Below are 15,400 nucleotides of genomic sequence, written 5' to 3' on the forward strand. Positions count from 1 at the left end.
GTTTCTTTTTGTTTGTTTTTTTCCCCAAATGTCGATTGCCGTGATTCAAAAAACAAAAAAAACAAAACAAAAACAAAGTTTGGACTGAAAGGGAAATGTGAGAGTGAACTTTTTTTTAGTGTACAGTGTGTATATGAAGGAATTTGCTAGATTTGGCTTGGTTGTTATTGTTTGTACAGCAGCCACTTCAGTTTTGTATTAAGATAATGTTAACGGACAAAACTTAAGAAAGTAATCTTCCCAAAACCTCGACAGATCTGCATGAAATAACATGTTTAACCCTCTGTTTACAGCTTCCCATTGAAGCTGGTGCTTTTTTTGGACCTTCCCCATGTTTGAAAGGGCACAAAAACACAGCGGGCCAGAGGGCGGAGCCAACACTTGGCCAGTGATGTTGTCATTAGCCAGTAAGTCATATCAGTGCCACTCTGTGCCATTGCAAAGAGTTGATTTTTTTTGAGCATGCACTTTCTGAAAAGTAGAGCAAACATTGACTTTTCTCACTACTGAGCTGTCGACCGACAGGCTGGACAAGCAGATTAATGTAAGGATTGGTTGGGTGAATTTTACATAATCTGGGACTATTAAAGTGTCGCCAGCGCTGGAGCCACGACGCCGTCTCTCCCTGCCAATCTACTCGTGCCCACAGCCGCAGTGAATTCTGCATAACAGGACGACTTTGATGACTTTCTTGGTCTCTCCTCTGTGCACTTTATATCTGCTGGGAGACAATGACAGAGCAAGGCGTCCTGCAGAAAGGCTCCTTGTGCACCAGTAACTGCTTCTCACCGACCGTCAGCATCCATTTCATTGTCATACAGAAATGGCACCTGTCTGTTTTTTTTTTGTTTTGCTTCTGGATGTGGCGACGAGGGGTGGAGACAGGACAGGGGCGATAATGGCAAGTGAGACAACCAAGGTGAAAAAGATGGACGATCATAATGATGATGATGATGATGAGGAGGAGGAGGAGGATGATGATGATGATGATGAGGATGGCGCAGTGAAGGAATATTCAAAAAGGGGTCCTGAAAACAGATAAGGGAATGACAACTGCTGTGTGTGTGTGTGTGTGTGTGTGTGTGTGTGTGTGTGTGTGTGTGTGTGTGTGTGTGTGTGTGTGTGTGTGTGTGTGTGTGTGCGTGTGCATGTATGGGATAGAGAGAGCGCGAGAGAGACAGAGCGAGCCTCTGACAGGGACAATCAGTATCATTGTGCAGAGATTTGAATGAAAAACAGAGACACACAGAAAACATGAAGGATCCTGAAGAGTGAGGCAGTGAGCAGGAAAAGATGTGTGAAAAACAGAGACAAACTATCTTTGGAAGGTCCCACAAAGCATCAATTTCTTTTTTTTTTTTTTTTTTCTTTCTGTCTGATCTGTAGGCTTTTGGTGGACTCTGAGATGCTAGATGACAGATAATCAGTTCTGGAAATGCCCCTTTGTGGCATCAGATAGGGTTCTAATGTCCAGAACTAGTTTGCACATTCCAAAAACCTGGAGCGAGCTGCAGAAGTCAAACTTTGCTGAGCTGTCGACAGACAGACTGGAGACACAGATTATCGTCAGGAAACACTGGTCAGCTGAATTTTACATAATGTGGGACCATTAAAGTGTCGCCAACGCCCGAACCACAATGTCGTCCCTCGCCGCCTCCCTGACTATTCACTTTGCCTGCAGCCCTGCAGTGATGAGCCGGTGGTGTAGAGGCTCTGAGATGAATGGGTGGAGACTCCCTTCATCATTAATGTTATGCACGGTGGAAAAGTTGTAGGCCAGGAGCCTAAATTACGACTCTGGAGCGCTCCACCTTAATTTGCATTGAAATTCCCCCTCCGGTGTACTCTCTGCCTTTTTCCCCCATAAAATGAGTGCAGGTCACAGAGTTACCAGTTAGGAGGTGGTGGGGGGGAACTGCTCTCGGCCATTGAAATTTCCTTATGAGCGGTGCAAGGTCAATACATCTAATGTAGGCCAGCAGAAAATCTTCCCTTCCGCTGTCCATGTCTCCAACCTTCATCTTTTCCTTCCTTCCTTCCTTCCTTCCTCCCTTCCTTCCTTCCTTTCTTCATTTTATCTCTGTTTCCTACTCTTCCCGCTGATTTCTTCTCCCCTCCGTCTAGCTCTTCCTGTCTATGCAGGTCGGGTAAAACAGACAAGAGAGCATTGCTGGGGCATCCACAGGGACACGTGAGTCACATAATGAATGCAGACGGTGGGTAAAGATGTTGAAACAAATGGCGTAGCCTCAGGTCGTCCAGCCAACCTCTGTTTGGTGTCCGTGTGCAAATTTTGACCTTGCTGTATTTCCAGATTATTTTTTTTTTCAACGAAATCATTTCAAGTCCTCTGAATACATCTTTAACATGCCATAGAGCATTCAGCCATAACCCGTGGCTTTCCGCGACCCTTTTTCCAAAATTCGAAGAGCGACTACCTTTCAGACAGTGTTGTTCAATCTACTGATAGTGCTTCCTGCTAATTAGCTTTCTAATTACAGATTTATTGTATTAATCAAAGACTCATTCGGTCTTTAGCCTGAGCGCTTTCAAATGCATATCACACAAACTTAACAGTGTTGTGCACCGCATTTGCTGTCCGGGAGTCACAAAATCTCTGATTTCACAATGACGTGCAACTTGGAGCACATTGCTTCTACTCCAGCCAGTGTTCTCTGCAAAAATGAGTGGAGAGTCCAAGCAGCTCAGCCCCGCCCTGTTCCGCTCCATATATACCCTGCTGGGTCCCTTTTTAGTGACCCCGCCGAATCAGATTACACATAACAGGAAATTAAACGCTCGCGTCGTCCTGTAAATTTCAAAACACGCCACCATGTGCAGGCTTGCAGTTGTGTTGTCATTTAGCTTTCTGCGCTGTGTCCAGACAGTATGGTGCCGTCACACATATTTGGGCTTTGTTTGTTTATGAGATGCAATCAGTTCCTGCATTAAAGATTCAAGTGACGTGCTGATGTGTTGAGTCTTTTTTTTCTTTCTGAGAGATCATTCTGATGTAAAAATCCTATAATAAGACGCCATGCTAGTGGAACAGAGGCTACTGAAGTAATTATGATTCGGGCACGTCCGCTGACACAAAAAATCCTTCATCTTAAGCTGAAAATCTAAACTTTTACTTTTCTTGTTTCTGTAGTCTAACTGTTCTCCGCTTGTTGCTCAGAACTGCCAAATTAACCCAACCCCCATGATTTCTGGACTGCAGCCACATGATCTCACAATTCCTGTTCGAGCTTGTCGCTCTCCTGCGATCTCACAGCTCCGAAGCTGTAAAAAAATGGATCCAGTAGGTGTGGGTCTCGCACCATCAGTCGCCAGAGGAGGTGGGATACTGGGTTGAAACCTAAGTGAAGTGATACTGTGTATGTGTGTGTGTGTGTGTGTGTGTGTGTGTGTGTGCAGTCGTGCGCGCACACCTGACAGCATTTTTGCGATGCTGGCTGACTGGAGGGTCCGTACTGGCACAAACTCATCTTCTTTGGCTCGCCTCTCTGCCCTGATAAGACCTCAATTTCCCATCGCAGAGAAGAAGCAATAAAGGCAGAGGACGGCGCTGACACACGTTTACAAGCACACCACAGCCCGGATGATGAGCGCTGCCTGACCGCCTGTTCGTCGCCTCAATCTGGCGAGACCTTGCCGGCGTTGGAGCCTCTCTGATGGACCGAATTGCTACGTGGTTTGAGCGTAAAATAAACAGCTTTGCTCTTCGAGGGGGAAGAAATGTCAAACATTCGAGTTCATTGCCTCCGCAGACGCGTCTGAAATGAGACATATTGACCAGGAGATGTCCTGTTTGACTGTGTATTCCCTCGATTATGACTGTATTGGGACCAGGGATGAGAAGGGAAATTAAATTGGATCAAGTAGTGTCTGGATTCACTCTTCCCCCTCGGTGGACTGTTCCGCTGATCGTCACATTATTAGATAGGGAAGTTCAAAACCTTCCACCCATAAGCCGCAAGTTTCACTTCAACTGTTCCTGACGTGACTGGGCGAAATATAGCCATAACTTAAATCGCCATCGTCACGGTTGAAGAAGATGACTGTGGGGAGCCGCAGACGGAGACGTGAAACACAGTTTATGATCCTTTTCCCTCTCAGCTCGGCCATAAAAAGTGCAATAGAATTCAAAAGTTACTGCTGGAGAAAGTAAAAGCAGGTGCAAGCTCTTCTCCAGGAGTTATGCACCTTTAGGGGGAACAGTTGGTGCGAGTATTTGGTAGAATCATTTTTGATTTTTCCAGTTTAATCTGAGTTCATTTTATTGACTGCCTGAGAAAAAAGTTAATCTTTTTTTCAAGAGCAGCTTTTTCAAGACGCCAAGCTAAAAATCCCCGAACATGACCCAGTGGTGAAGGGAAGTGAGCTGCGTGATGAATTGCCTCCGTTTTTACAGTGTAATATACATGTTTTAATCTAAGCCCAATGCATCACTTAATAAAGAATATAATATATAATACGTGAACAGTAAAATCAATAGTTTGTGAAATAAGCATACAACTTTTAAACATTTAAAATGACAATAAACGGGTATTTCAATAGCTGGGTGAAATGCAGAGTAACGATCCGATACATGTTTGTTTTTTCGATAGCAATTGAAATAACCAAGTTCCAGACTATGGCCTTTGTCTATTACAGTTCAGCAAAAACAGTTTCTTCTTGCTTACCTTGACATAGAACATGTGAGCTGCTCTTTCAGAGGTTGGAAGGTTCTGAGGATTCTGCCTCAGAAAAGCATTAACACTGAAGGATCAATTTTTGACATGATGCGGCAGGTGTGTTGAAAGCCCTTGTCCACCCCCTGTGTGGCCTCACCTGTCTGATGGCGCACAGCAGCTTCCCGTAGCAGAAGACGATAACCAGGAACGGCAAGATCAGGCAGAAGACAAACAGGCAGATGATGTAGGATATGTTGTTGGCCGTCTTGGCCCTCCAGTCCACTGAGCAGGTTGTGCCGGGACCCTCGGGGCCGTAGCTGCTCCAGCCAAACAGTGGCGGCAGGGTCCAGATGAGGGAGTAGACCCAGGACAGGATGATGCCCAGAGAGATTTTGCAGTAGTTGGACGGGTCAGCCTCAGTTGGTGTCATCATGGTGCTGTAGCGCTCATAGGACAGGACGGCCAGGGAGATCAGGGACACGATTCCTGCAAGGCAGCGAGAGAAGGCAGCTGCATTTAAAGGTCCTACATTAAAAAAAATCTCCTTTTTCTGGCCTTTTGCAGTTTTCGGTAACCGTGTGCTAACAACTGATGTCGCAAAGGGCACCGATACCCAACCCAGGTTTTTGGCAACACCACCAGTCAGGTATTGGCTCTGCCTATCCCTGTCAACATATATATATATATACATATATATGTGTATACACACATATATATACATGCATATATATATATGTATATATATATATATATATATATATATATATATATATATATATATATATACATATATATATATATATATATATATATATATACATATATATATATATATATATATATATATATATATATACATATATACATATATATATATACATATATATATCTTTTTCACTTTAATATATATATTTTAAACAAGGATAAAGGTCACAAATTCTATTATAATACAATATAATTAAATACTATTTCCAGAAATATATACTGTTTCGCCAATATCTGTAGAGCTTTCCAGGGTGTAATTAGTTGTGGGACAACCTCTCCACAGCAGTCCAGGGATGAGAAATAAACGTCTTTCATACAAATCCCAAGATATGAAGCTTAGTTCTCTATCACAGAGACAAAGAGGAGCTTCATGGAGCTCCAACTGGGCCAGTCATGATCGGTTTGAAGATCAGCCACGGCTAAAGGTGCACCACCGTAAACTGCTGCAAAATCTCTCTTAACGAGCCCTATGGGGCTGGTCAGGGGTGAAACACACTCCGCCTGTTCTGTCTCTGCGTGACTGAAGAAACGAGCTGAAAACCAACACCAACAGTTTTGGAGAAGCCATCTTCTCCTTCCTTGTGTCTTTACCCGTCTCGGTTTCCCGCCGGCGCTGCAGGAGGGGTCTGCAGGTCGGCGCTCACTCTGACCCTGGCCACCCCGCTTTTATCCCGGGACGCTGTTTGCTTTGGAGCCATTATGATCCGGGGAGGCCATCGTTCACGCCCATTGATTTTCGCCGGCGGCAGAGCAGACCTTAACTGGACGCCCCCTCGAGAAGGCAGTTTAGGCTTTTTTTCCCCCTGAGGCGCTAAAGTCATGTCTACGCTCAGCGGGACAAACAGAGGACAGAGGTGAGGGAAAAAAACAACAACAACAGGGGCGAAACAAAAGTTCGAGACAGAAGTAGAGGATGGAAACAAGGTTTATTTGCCTTGAGAGATGACAGCAGTTTTGCGGAATGTTCCAGTGCATCTGCATCTGTGTCTGAAGCGATGCAAATTACGTCCTTCTGTTACTCGTTCCCCCTGCCCCAACACTACGTCCACATCAGTGTTAATTTCGTTGACGAAGACTATGACAAAAAATATTCGTCAACGAACCTTTTTCACGGACGAAAACTAAATAAAAACTAGATAAAAAGTCGGATAGACGACAAAGACTTTGACGAAATATAACTGACACTTTAGTCAACAAATAAAAACGAGACGAAAATGTCGGGCGGGACGAATGGAAAAGAGATCCAATCAGGACTACTCTTTTGTGGGACAAGTTGGGAAGAAATCCAATCAGAGCGAATCTCATTTTGAGGATAGGTTGATTTATGCGGAAGCAGCAGAGCCAATTAAAAAACGCACCGGAGCTCGCAAAGACAGAGCGCATAAAGACAAGAGAACATACCGACGAGAGCGCGAGCGCGCCATGCTCAGAAACATTATTTGATTAATTTGTTCTGTGTTCGCCCTTTTCTTGTGATATAGAAATGATCAGTATTTCTCCATTTCCTTCTTTGACCGCTAGATCGACTGCCTTTAACTTAAAAGCTGCATCATATGCAATTCTTCGTTTGTTTTCCATAATGAGGGTTTGTGCATGAAAACTTCCTTTGCGCAAACTGTCTTGCTCTCGTTCTGTATTTGGTTCCACTTTCGCTTTTGCTGTTCGCGCGAACTGCTTGTCTCACTCTTTCCCGAGCCCACCCAAAAATCCATAGTTGAGAAGGCCCCCTAGTGGCCGTTAGCTGTAAAAAACTGAAAAAAAAAAACAAAAAAAAAAAAACATAGATTAGCCGCACCGGGAAAAAAGTAGCGGTTTATAGTCCGGAAATTACGCTAGACTAAGACTAAAAGACTAAGACTAAAACTCTTATGATATTTAGTCGACTAAAACTAGACTAAGACTAAAAGATTTCAGATGACTAAAATATGACTAAAACTAAATGGTGTGTTATTCAAAAGACTAAGACTAAGACTAAATTAGAATTTACTGTCAAAATTAACACTGGTCCACATTCTCCCCCTTCACTGCACTGCGTTTGCTTTTGTTTTCATAAAAAAAAAAAAACATGGAATGACTCAGCAGCGCCTCTGTTACATTATGCTTCCGACTATGGTCCTGCTGCTGTTTGGAGGGGAAACAAGAGAGCTGTGACCTCCAGGTTTAGTCACGCATGCACATTTTTTTCAAAGTCCCTTGTAAAAACCAGCTCGATATCAAACTCTGGTAGTTGGAATGAGTCTAAAAAAACTGAATTTATAACTTTCTTATGCTTGAGGGATAAGGAAATGGTGGTTAAAATGCTTTTAACGCTGGTCACAGTTCAGCCATTCACCATCTACTACAAACTAGTAACCACAGTGGAGGCTTTGGTTCCATTTTATATCACCAGTAAACAAACGACAAACATGTGTTCAGGCCACACATTATAATTTTCTTCAGAAAAAGAGCAACAATACAGCCATAAATGGACAATGCAGACAGACAAACAGCACTGATCATATCTGGCCAACACCAGAAGCACTGTTCAGTCGCTGCTTAGGGTTTTTATTAGTATTCATCAATATTTGAGACGAACAACAGGAGAAGTACATTCCGTGGTTGGAATATAATCCAACTGTTGGAACCCTGTTTGTTATAAAATCTTGTCTATCTCAAATGTCCCATGTTCTGTATTCCAGCCAAGTCCAAAAGCTTGATTAACAGCTCTTCTCTTTGACTCTCACACAAAGGCATTAAAAAAAAATCATCTTGTCACGAGTCTTCAGCCCTGCGGCCCTACAACAGATTCTCAATAATGTTTATCTCGACTTTTCAGCGGATCAGACCAAATCTTCACCCTCTTGTCAGACACACTTCCTCCTCTTCCCATGACATTATGCACAAAAAACGCAATTTTCTTTATTCGCCTTAAGTTGGTGTCGCAATGGAGTGACACCTGCACATCTCATCTGACTTCCACCATTTAGCCATTGAGGCTCGTCCTCCCAAAAATCAAATGCCCTCTGATGTGATCTTATGAGGAATTGAAAAAAAAAAAGGAGAGGGATGATCTTTGTTCGGCATGTGTTTTTTCTCTGCTGTCTACTGCTGGAGCAGTGTGTGGTTGTGCACTGATCTCCTCGCTGCTTCCAGGGATGCGGGGAAAGACTCTTTGAATGGAAAACTGGGGATGGAATTCAGATGTGTTTGCGCTACAAATCAGGTCTCTGTGTTTCATGTCAGTGATGGCAGGCGCTGCAAGGAAGACTTAAAGACTCTGCGGGGTGGGGAGCTGCTTTCAGCACAGATCACTTGGAAACATGGAATTTTTTTCCCCTTGTCTCGGCTTGGTTTGGTGAAAGCATTTGACCGCCATTGGGATTTGGCAGTTTCCGTGATTGCGTAATTCAAGATGAAATCTCAATCTTCAGCAACAAACATCTCAGTCTTGGCAGCGATTTGACTGAAACAAGCAATGGAGAAGCAAGATGGTGCCCCTGCGCTTGGCTGGCCGTCTTCCTCTGCTGAATGTGCTGCTGTTAACTTTGCTTTTGCTGCTTGTTATACGGAATGTGTCGCCGCTGCTGGTGTATGATCGTCTGCCACTTCTTAACATTCGGGACTCTTTGGAAAAACTGCCGATCTGTGGCTCTGACGGCCGCTCAGAGTCACCACCGCCTTTCATGAGGTCCATACTGCCACATCTACAGCATCTTTCCTGCTGGTTGCCTCGCAACAGTCACCGCAGAAGACGCGGAAAGCGGGGTGTAATCTTCGTCAGACTGAAAACCTACCTGGCTGCGTGCAGCTACAATCACCGCCGTCTATTAGCTCAGCTCAGCTACTTCACACAGCACTAATCAACACTCTTAGACTTTTATCCTGAATGATTTTTTTACGACACACAATCTGGATTTCCTCCTTCTGACAGAGACCTGGTTAAAGCCAGATAAATGCAGCACCTTCTCGGAGCTCCTCCCACCCGGCTGTTGTTTCTTCAGCACCCCGCGAGCCACTGGTCGTGGTGGTGGTGATCTGGCTGCTGTATTCGTAGAGCTTCAAGTGCAGGATAGTAGCTGCTAATAATTATTCTAGCTTTGAATCGCAGTTATTTGTGATCAACCTATCTTCCCCCGTTTTATGTGCCACAGTGTATCACCCCAGAATTTTTTATCAGAGTTTATCCAAAATTTGATAGAGTATTAATTTGTGGGGATTTTAATATTCATGTTTGCTGTTCTGCGAATCAATTGGTAATGAGTTTAAAGGCCTATTGGACTCATTTGGCCTTACTCAGTCTGTCAATGCACCAACACATGAGCATGGGTACACTCTGGATTTGGTCATTTCTCTCAGCCTCTCAATTTCCCTTAGAGATATAGTGGACACTGCCATTTCAGACCACCTACCTCTTGTTTTCAACGCATCTTTACTCCTTCAACAGCCACAGAATTTGCTGTTGCTTTCAGGGACTCTTAACTGCATGCTGATTCCAGGCTGGTTTCTCCTCTCTGTCCAGACAGGCTACTATCTACACTCAACTCAACTTGTTCTGCTATTCTGGATTCTGTTGCCCCTTTTCGGCTAAAAAGGACCAAAACCAAGGTTGACCCCTGGTTGAATGACCACACCCGCCTGCTCAGGCAACAATGCAGGCAGGCTGAGCGGCGATGGAAAAAGGACAAGCTACATGTTTACCTGGGCTGGCTGAGGGACTGTTTGGCTGCTTATCAGAAAGCACTAAAGGAGACCAAGTTGAAATATCTGACCTCCATCATAGCCAACAGTTCCAACAATCCAAGGCAACTATTTAATACAATCAACTCTGTTATCAACCCATGTCCTACAGTTCTGTCTCATGCATCCCCCACAACCTGCAAAGAGTTTGACACTTTCTTCACCAACAAAGTGTCATCTGTCAGGCAGAACATCTTTCACATGGCTGTGTCCCCTGATGATATGTGGGATCCTCCCGAACGCTCTGCTGTTTTCGAGCGTTTTGAATCAATTTCCCTATCATCTCTTACGGACGTAGTTAGTGGCATGAAACCCACTAACTGTCCCTCAGATACAATCCCGGCTTGGTTTTTGAAGGAGGTTTTTAGTTCCCTTGGGTCGAGTCTGCTGGTTTTTATTAATTACTACCTTAGTTCGGGGTCTTTCCCAGATGCCTTCAAACATGCTGTGGTTAGGCCTCTTCTTAAAAAACCAAACCTTGACCCCTCTGTACTGTCCAATTTTAGGCCCGTCTCCCACTTGCCTTTTCTCTCCAAAGTTTTAGAAAAAGTTGTTTTAACTCAATTGCAGATATTTTTAGACATTAATTCCCTCTTTGACAAGTTTCAGTCTAGCTTTAGATCCCAGCATAGCACTGAGTCAGCACTAATAAAAGTGCACAATGATATTGCCCTATCTGTGGATGCTGGAAACCCTGTTGTGTTAGTACTGCTGGACCTTACAGCAGCTTTTGATACAGTCGACCATGCAGTTGTTGTATCACGCCTAGAGCGTTACGTAGGCATCCGCGGCACTGCACTTCAATGGTTTAGGTCATATCTCTCTTCATATGCTCCTCTCTCTTGCGGGGTGCCGCAGGGCTTGGTTCTCGGGCCAATCCTGTTCTCTCTATTTGCTACCTATTGGATCAATTTTGAAAAAACACAATGTGTCTTTTAATTTTTATGCTGATGATTTGCAGTTATACTTGCCCATGAGGCCCAATGATAGCTCTACCCTCACCAAGCTAATGGACTGTATCAATGATGGAAAACAGTGGTTGGCACAGATGTTTTTAAATCCAACTCTCGTACTCTAGCCCCCTTTTTTCAGACAAGTGAAGAATCTTGGGGTAACGTTCGACAACGGTCTTTGACAAACAGTTAAGTTCTGTTGTAAAAGCCAGCTTTTTCCAGCTCTGCCTTTTGGCCAAAGTGAAGCCTTTTCTTAGTCTGTAGGACCTTGAGAAAGCAATTCATGCTTTTATTAGTTCTAGACTAGACTACTGTCATGCACTTTATGCTGGCCTCCCCAAATCTTCTATTTCACGTCCCCAACTTGTCCAGAACGCTGCAGCCTGATTTTTAACGGACACATCTAGACGTGAACACATTACCCCTGTGCTATTATCTCTCCACTGGCTTCCAGTTAATTTTAGAATTGATTTTAAGCTTTTGTTGTTTGTTTTTTAATGCCATTAATGGCAGGTCTCCCTCTTACTTGTCAGAGATTTTAATGTTTCGCAATCATGGCAGGGCCTTGTGTTCTTCGGGTCAGCTGCTGCTTGAGGTCCCAAGGTCGAGATTGAAACAGAGGGGTGATCGTTGTTTTACTGTTGCTGCTTCCAGGCTGTGGAACAGTCTTCCTTCTGACATCCGCACCATTACTGAGCCCAGCCTTTTTAAATCCAGGTTGAAGACCCACTTTTTAAGGCCCTGTTTGCACTTGGTCACTTGCAAATGTTTTTGGGGATCGTATCACGAAGTACGCATCTTGAATCTGTTGCACAATCTGTTCGCACATAGCATTAACATGCATCTCGAGCGTGCCACTTGTGATCGCATTAGTGCATTTTTAACCACTAGGGGCAGTAAAGCGCAAACTATGGCTAGTTTCACATGAAAACGAATAAGAATCAACTTCCTGTTTGCGGACTATATCAAGTCACTGGTTTTAATTCTACTGCGGCTCGTGCGTATGGATCCGAACGAGGAGTAACGACTGGTGGGACAGAGTGGTGACGACTTTATTTTCGGATCAACAGTGGCTGGAAATTTTTCGGATGCAACGTCGCACATGTAATCTCATATGTGGGAAACTGCGACCGCTGCTCCACTGACAAAATACGCTAATGCAGAATGAAATTTATTAGCATCCTAATAAAAGAGTCTAACAAAAATGATTTGTTTTCGCTTCTTGTTTGTAACTTTATAATGACAACGCAAGGAGGTGGGGCGCCGACCAAGTACGTACACGGGAGAGGTGAGTGGAGTAGGCGATCGTTAATGTGGACTGAGCTCGCATTCTGTTCACACGTCCGTGAGGAATGCTATGCTATGCGAAGCGTCGAAACCACCTCCCCGAGGTGGTTTGAGTGATCGGATGACAATATGGATTTGGACTGTTTCCACTTGATGACTTCATGTGATTTTTGCCGATCGGAATACGAAAAATGCTTGAAATTACCAAGTGCAAACAGGGCCTTAGACTGGCATTCACCTCTGACTAGGGTAGCCCGGTGTTCATGTGTGCCTATTTTATCTGTTCAGGTTTTATTTATTTATTTTAAACACGTCTTCCAGCATTGTGACACTCCCCCGTGTTTTATATTTTGTGTCAAGGCATTGGTTTTGTGGCGCAGTGGTTAGCGCTTCCACCTCACAGCAAGAAGGTTGTGGGTTCAATTCCGGGCCTGGGACCTTTCTGTGTGGAGTTTGCATGTTCTCCCTGTGTCTGCGTGGGTTCTCTCTGGGTTCTCCGGCTTCCTCCCACACTCCAAAAACATGCATGTGAGGTCAATTGAACATTATAAATTGTCCGTAGGTGTGAGTGTGAGTGTGAATGGTTGTCTGTCTCTATGTGGCCCTGCGATGAACTGGCAACTTGTCCAGGGTGTCCCCTGCCTTCGCCCTAAGACAGCTGGGATAGGCTCCAGCAGACCCCTGTGACCCTGAACTCGGGACTAAGCGGGTCTGGAAAATGAATGAATGAGTTTTTCCTTTGTTGTACAGCACTTTGAGCTTTTTTGGCTATTTTAAAGGGCTATAGAAATAAATTTGAATTGAATTGAATTGAAACTGTGTTTTCAGGAGATGGAGAAGGATATGTCCGTCTGAGGAGAACATTCTTGGAGCTGATGGTTGGAACCAGCAAACACTCTGTGAGTTGGAGCTGGAGACAGAGACTTGATTTTTATTTGCCCACTTTTACCCACAATTCAAAGCACTGCCAGGTCCATGCCAGGCAGCGCTAGTTGGGGACAGTCGACAAGGCAAGTTAGAGCAGAAATGTGTTGGTGTGTGACAAGGAACGGACTCCGATCGGTGAAGTGTGCGAGGCCAAGAGTCTTTGTTGGAAAAAAATGGTGGAACTGAGTTGCCGTCATGTGATTGGCCGATTAGATAATGGTGATAGTAAGCTGGCGAAAACTTGGCTTAATGAAGCGGCCGATGGGTGCACGTGTTTCCTGTCATCGAGAGTTGCTCCAGGCCTGATCCATGCTAGTGTGTGTGTATGTGTGTGTGTGTGTGTGTGTGTGTGCGGAGGAGAGCAGCGTGAAAATCAGCTGCACACAGTTAATCCACTGTTGGCTCCATCCGCTGACGGTGTGCAGGCGGCATAGAGGGTGTGCAGTTGAAGTGCAAAGTGCTCGACTGCTTCCGCCCAGTGAAATGGGAAAACAAAGACAAAAGATGCAAAGATGCAGCTGGGGCGGCAGGAGAAGCAGCGGAGACATGGCGGCGCTAATGGCAAAGAAAGAAAGAGGAGTGCGGGTGTTTGTGCGAATAGTGTTGAAAATTGTGCTCTGGGCATAAAATCAAAGCGGCGGAACTTTGGCTGTTGAGACATTTTGAAATCAAAGGAAGCAAGGGATGGAGGTTTGGAGGGGTGTGGGGCACCAACTGGAAAAATGGAAATCGATGTTAAAGAAAAAAGAAAGAAAGAAAGAAAAATCAAGGCGGGAGCACAAAGTGGCAAAGTCGAGCCGACAATGGCTGCTGTCATCCTGCGGTGACACTCTCTAATTTGAAGGAGCAGCGATCACTGGAGACGAGACGCGGTGCCGTGGCGGCGAGCTGCACCATTCATCCAAACAATCAATTTCACTTTTTCCTGCTCCTGCCGCTCCTGACCCTCCCTCACTCTTTTCTTTTGACTCCGCCTTTAATGAGCCCATTGTGGAGTTACTCATCCATAACTGACGGAGGCTATAACGACGTCTGCCAGCGCGAGCGCACACACACACACGCAGCCCCTCGATCTCTCTTTCCACCGTCAGCTCCGCTCACAGGGGCCAAAGTCCTGTCAGAAGGATTTTAATAAATTGTCTCCTTGTGGATGTGCGCCATGACACAACTTGAAGACAGCGCTTAATCTCCGCACAACACCGCCTCTGGAGCGGGTGAGGGTGGGTAAAAAAAAAAAAAAAAGGCAGCTGATAACAATCAAGGATACATTCAGATGCCGAGCGGTGCCTCTGAGATGCGCCGGTAACCAACTAATGCTGTTTGGTGGCGTCTTGTCCCACAGGAAGGAGGCAGCGGCGCTCGTGATTCTGTGCTTAAGTTTTAGGAGTTTTGACAGATTTGAGAGATTCTTTGAGACATTTTTTTTCTAAAGCAAGAGTGCAGTCAGACAGTCAGTCCTGGGTGAAGTTTTGTGAAGGTTCTTGGAAGTGGATCAGGCAAATTGGGGAAGCCGGTGGCAAATAACATGAAGGCTTCAGACTTTTGTGAGTTAAAGGATAAGTGAAACTGAAATTTCCCCTATTTACTATTGAACTGCATGTCAGTGGAGCTGTTGGCTTTTTCTTAAGCACATCACTGTGGTAAAGAATTCTGGCTCCAGAAACCAATAGACTTAAGTCCAAGGACTCTAGTGTCGAAGAAGAAGAAGAAGAAGAAGAAGAAGAAGAAGAAGAAGAAGAAGAAGAAGAAGAAGACATTTCTTCACAGGGAAGAATTGACAGTGCACTTTGTTTCAAAATGATGATTTCAGCCAAATTATCATCTGTAGCTTCTAAGACGAAAGCTATTTAGACTCCAGGAGAAATATTTTTGCATTATTTCGTTTTTTTCAAACATGATTGACAAGTGTTCCTCGGCTTCTTATCAGTTTTGTTTTTTGTTTGTTTTTTGAGGTTGGAGTTCTTGGCAAAATAATAATCAATAATCAGTCAAATCTGTTGTGTCGCAGGCAGCTGGGGACACGCGATACCGAGTCTTTGACTCCAACAGACTTCAACTGGCCGGAATTACTCATCT

General features: G+C 44.5%; 1 protein-coding gene across 1 annotated transcript in view; it reads right to left on the minus strand.

The window, feature by feature from the left end:
• LOC142884812 (pinopsin-like) overlaps positions 1–15,400 on the minus strand; it is a 48,753-nt gene that overhangs the window by 30,370 nt on the left and 2,983 nt on the right. The window contains exon 2 of the mRNA XM_076020732.1: positions 4,834–5,162. Within this exon, the coding sequence (XP_075876847.1) occupies positions 4,834–5,162 (329 nt within the window). The remainder of the gene's footprint in view (positions 1–4,833; positions 5,163–15,400) is intronic.

Source organism: Nelusetta ayraudi, unplaced genomic scaffold, assembly GCF_046127955.1.
Source record: "Nelusetta ayraudi isolate G7.1 ecotype Tasmania unplaced genomic scaffold, CSIRO-AGI_Nayr_v1 ptg000011l, whole genome shotgun sequence".
Classification (NCBI taxonomy): Eukaryota; Metazoa; Chordata; class Actinopteri; order Tetraodontiformes; family Monacanthidae; genus Nelusetta; species Nelusetta ayraudi.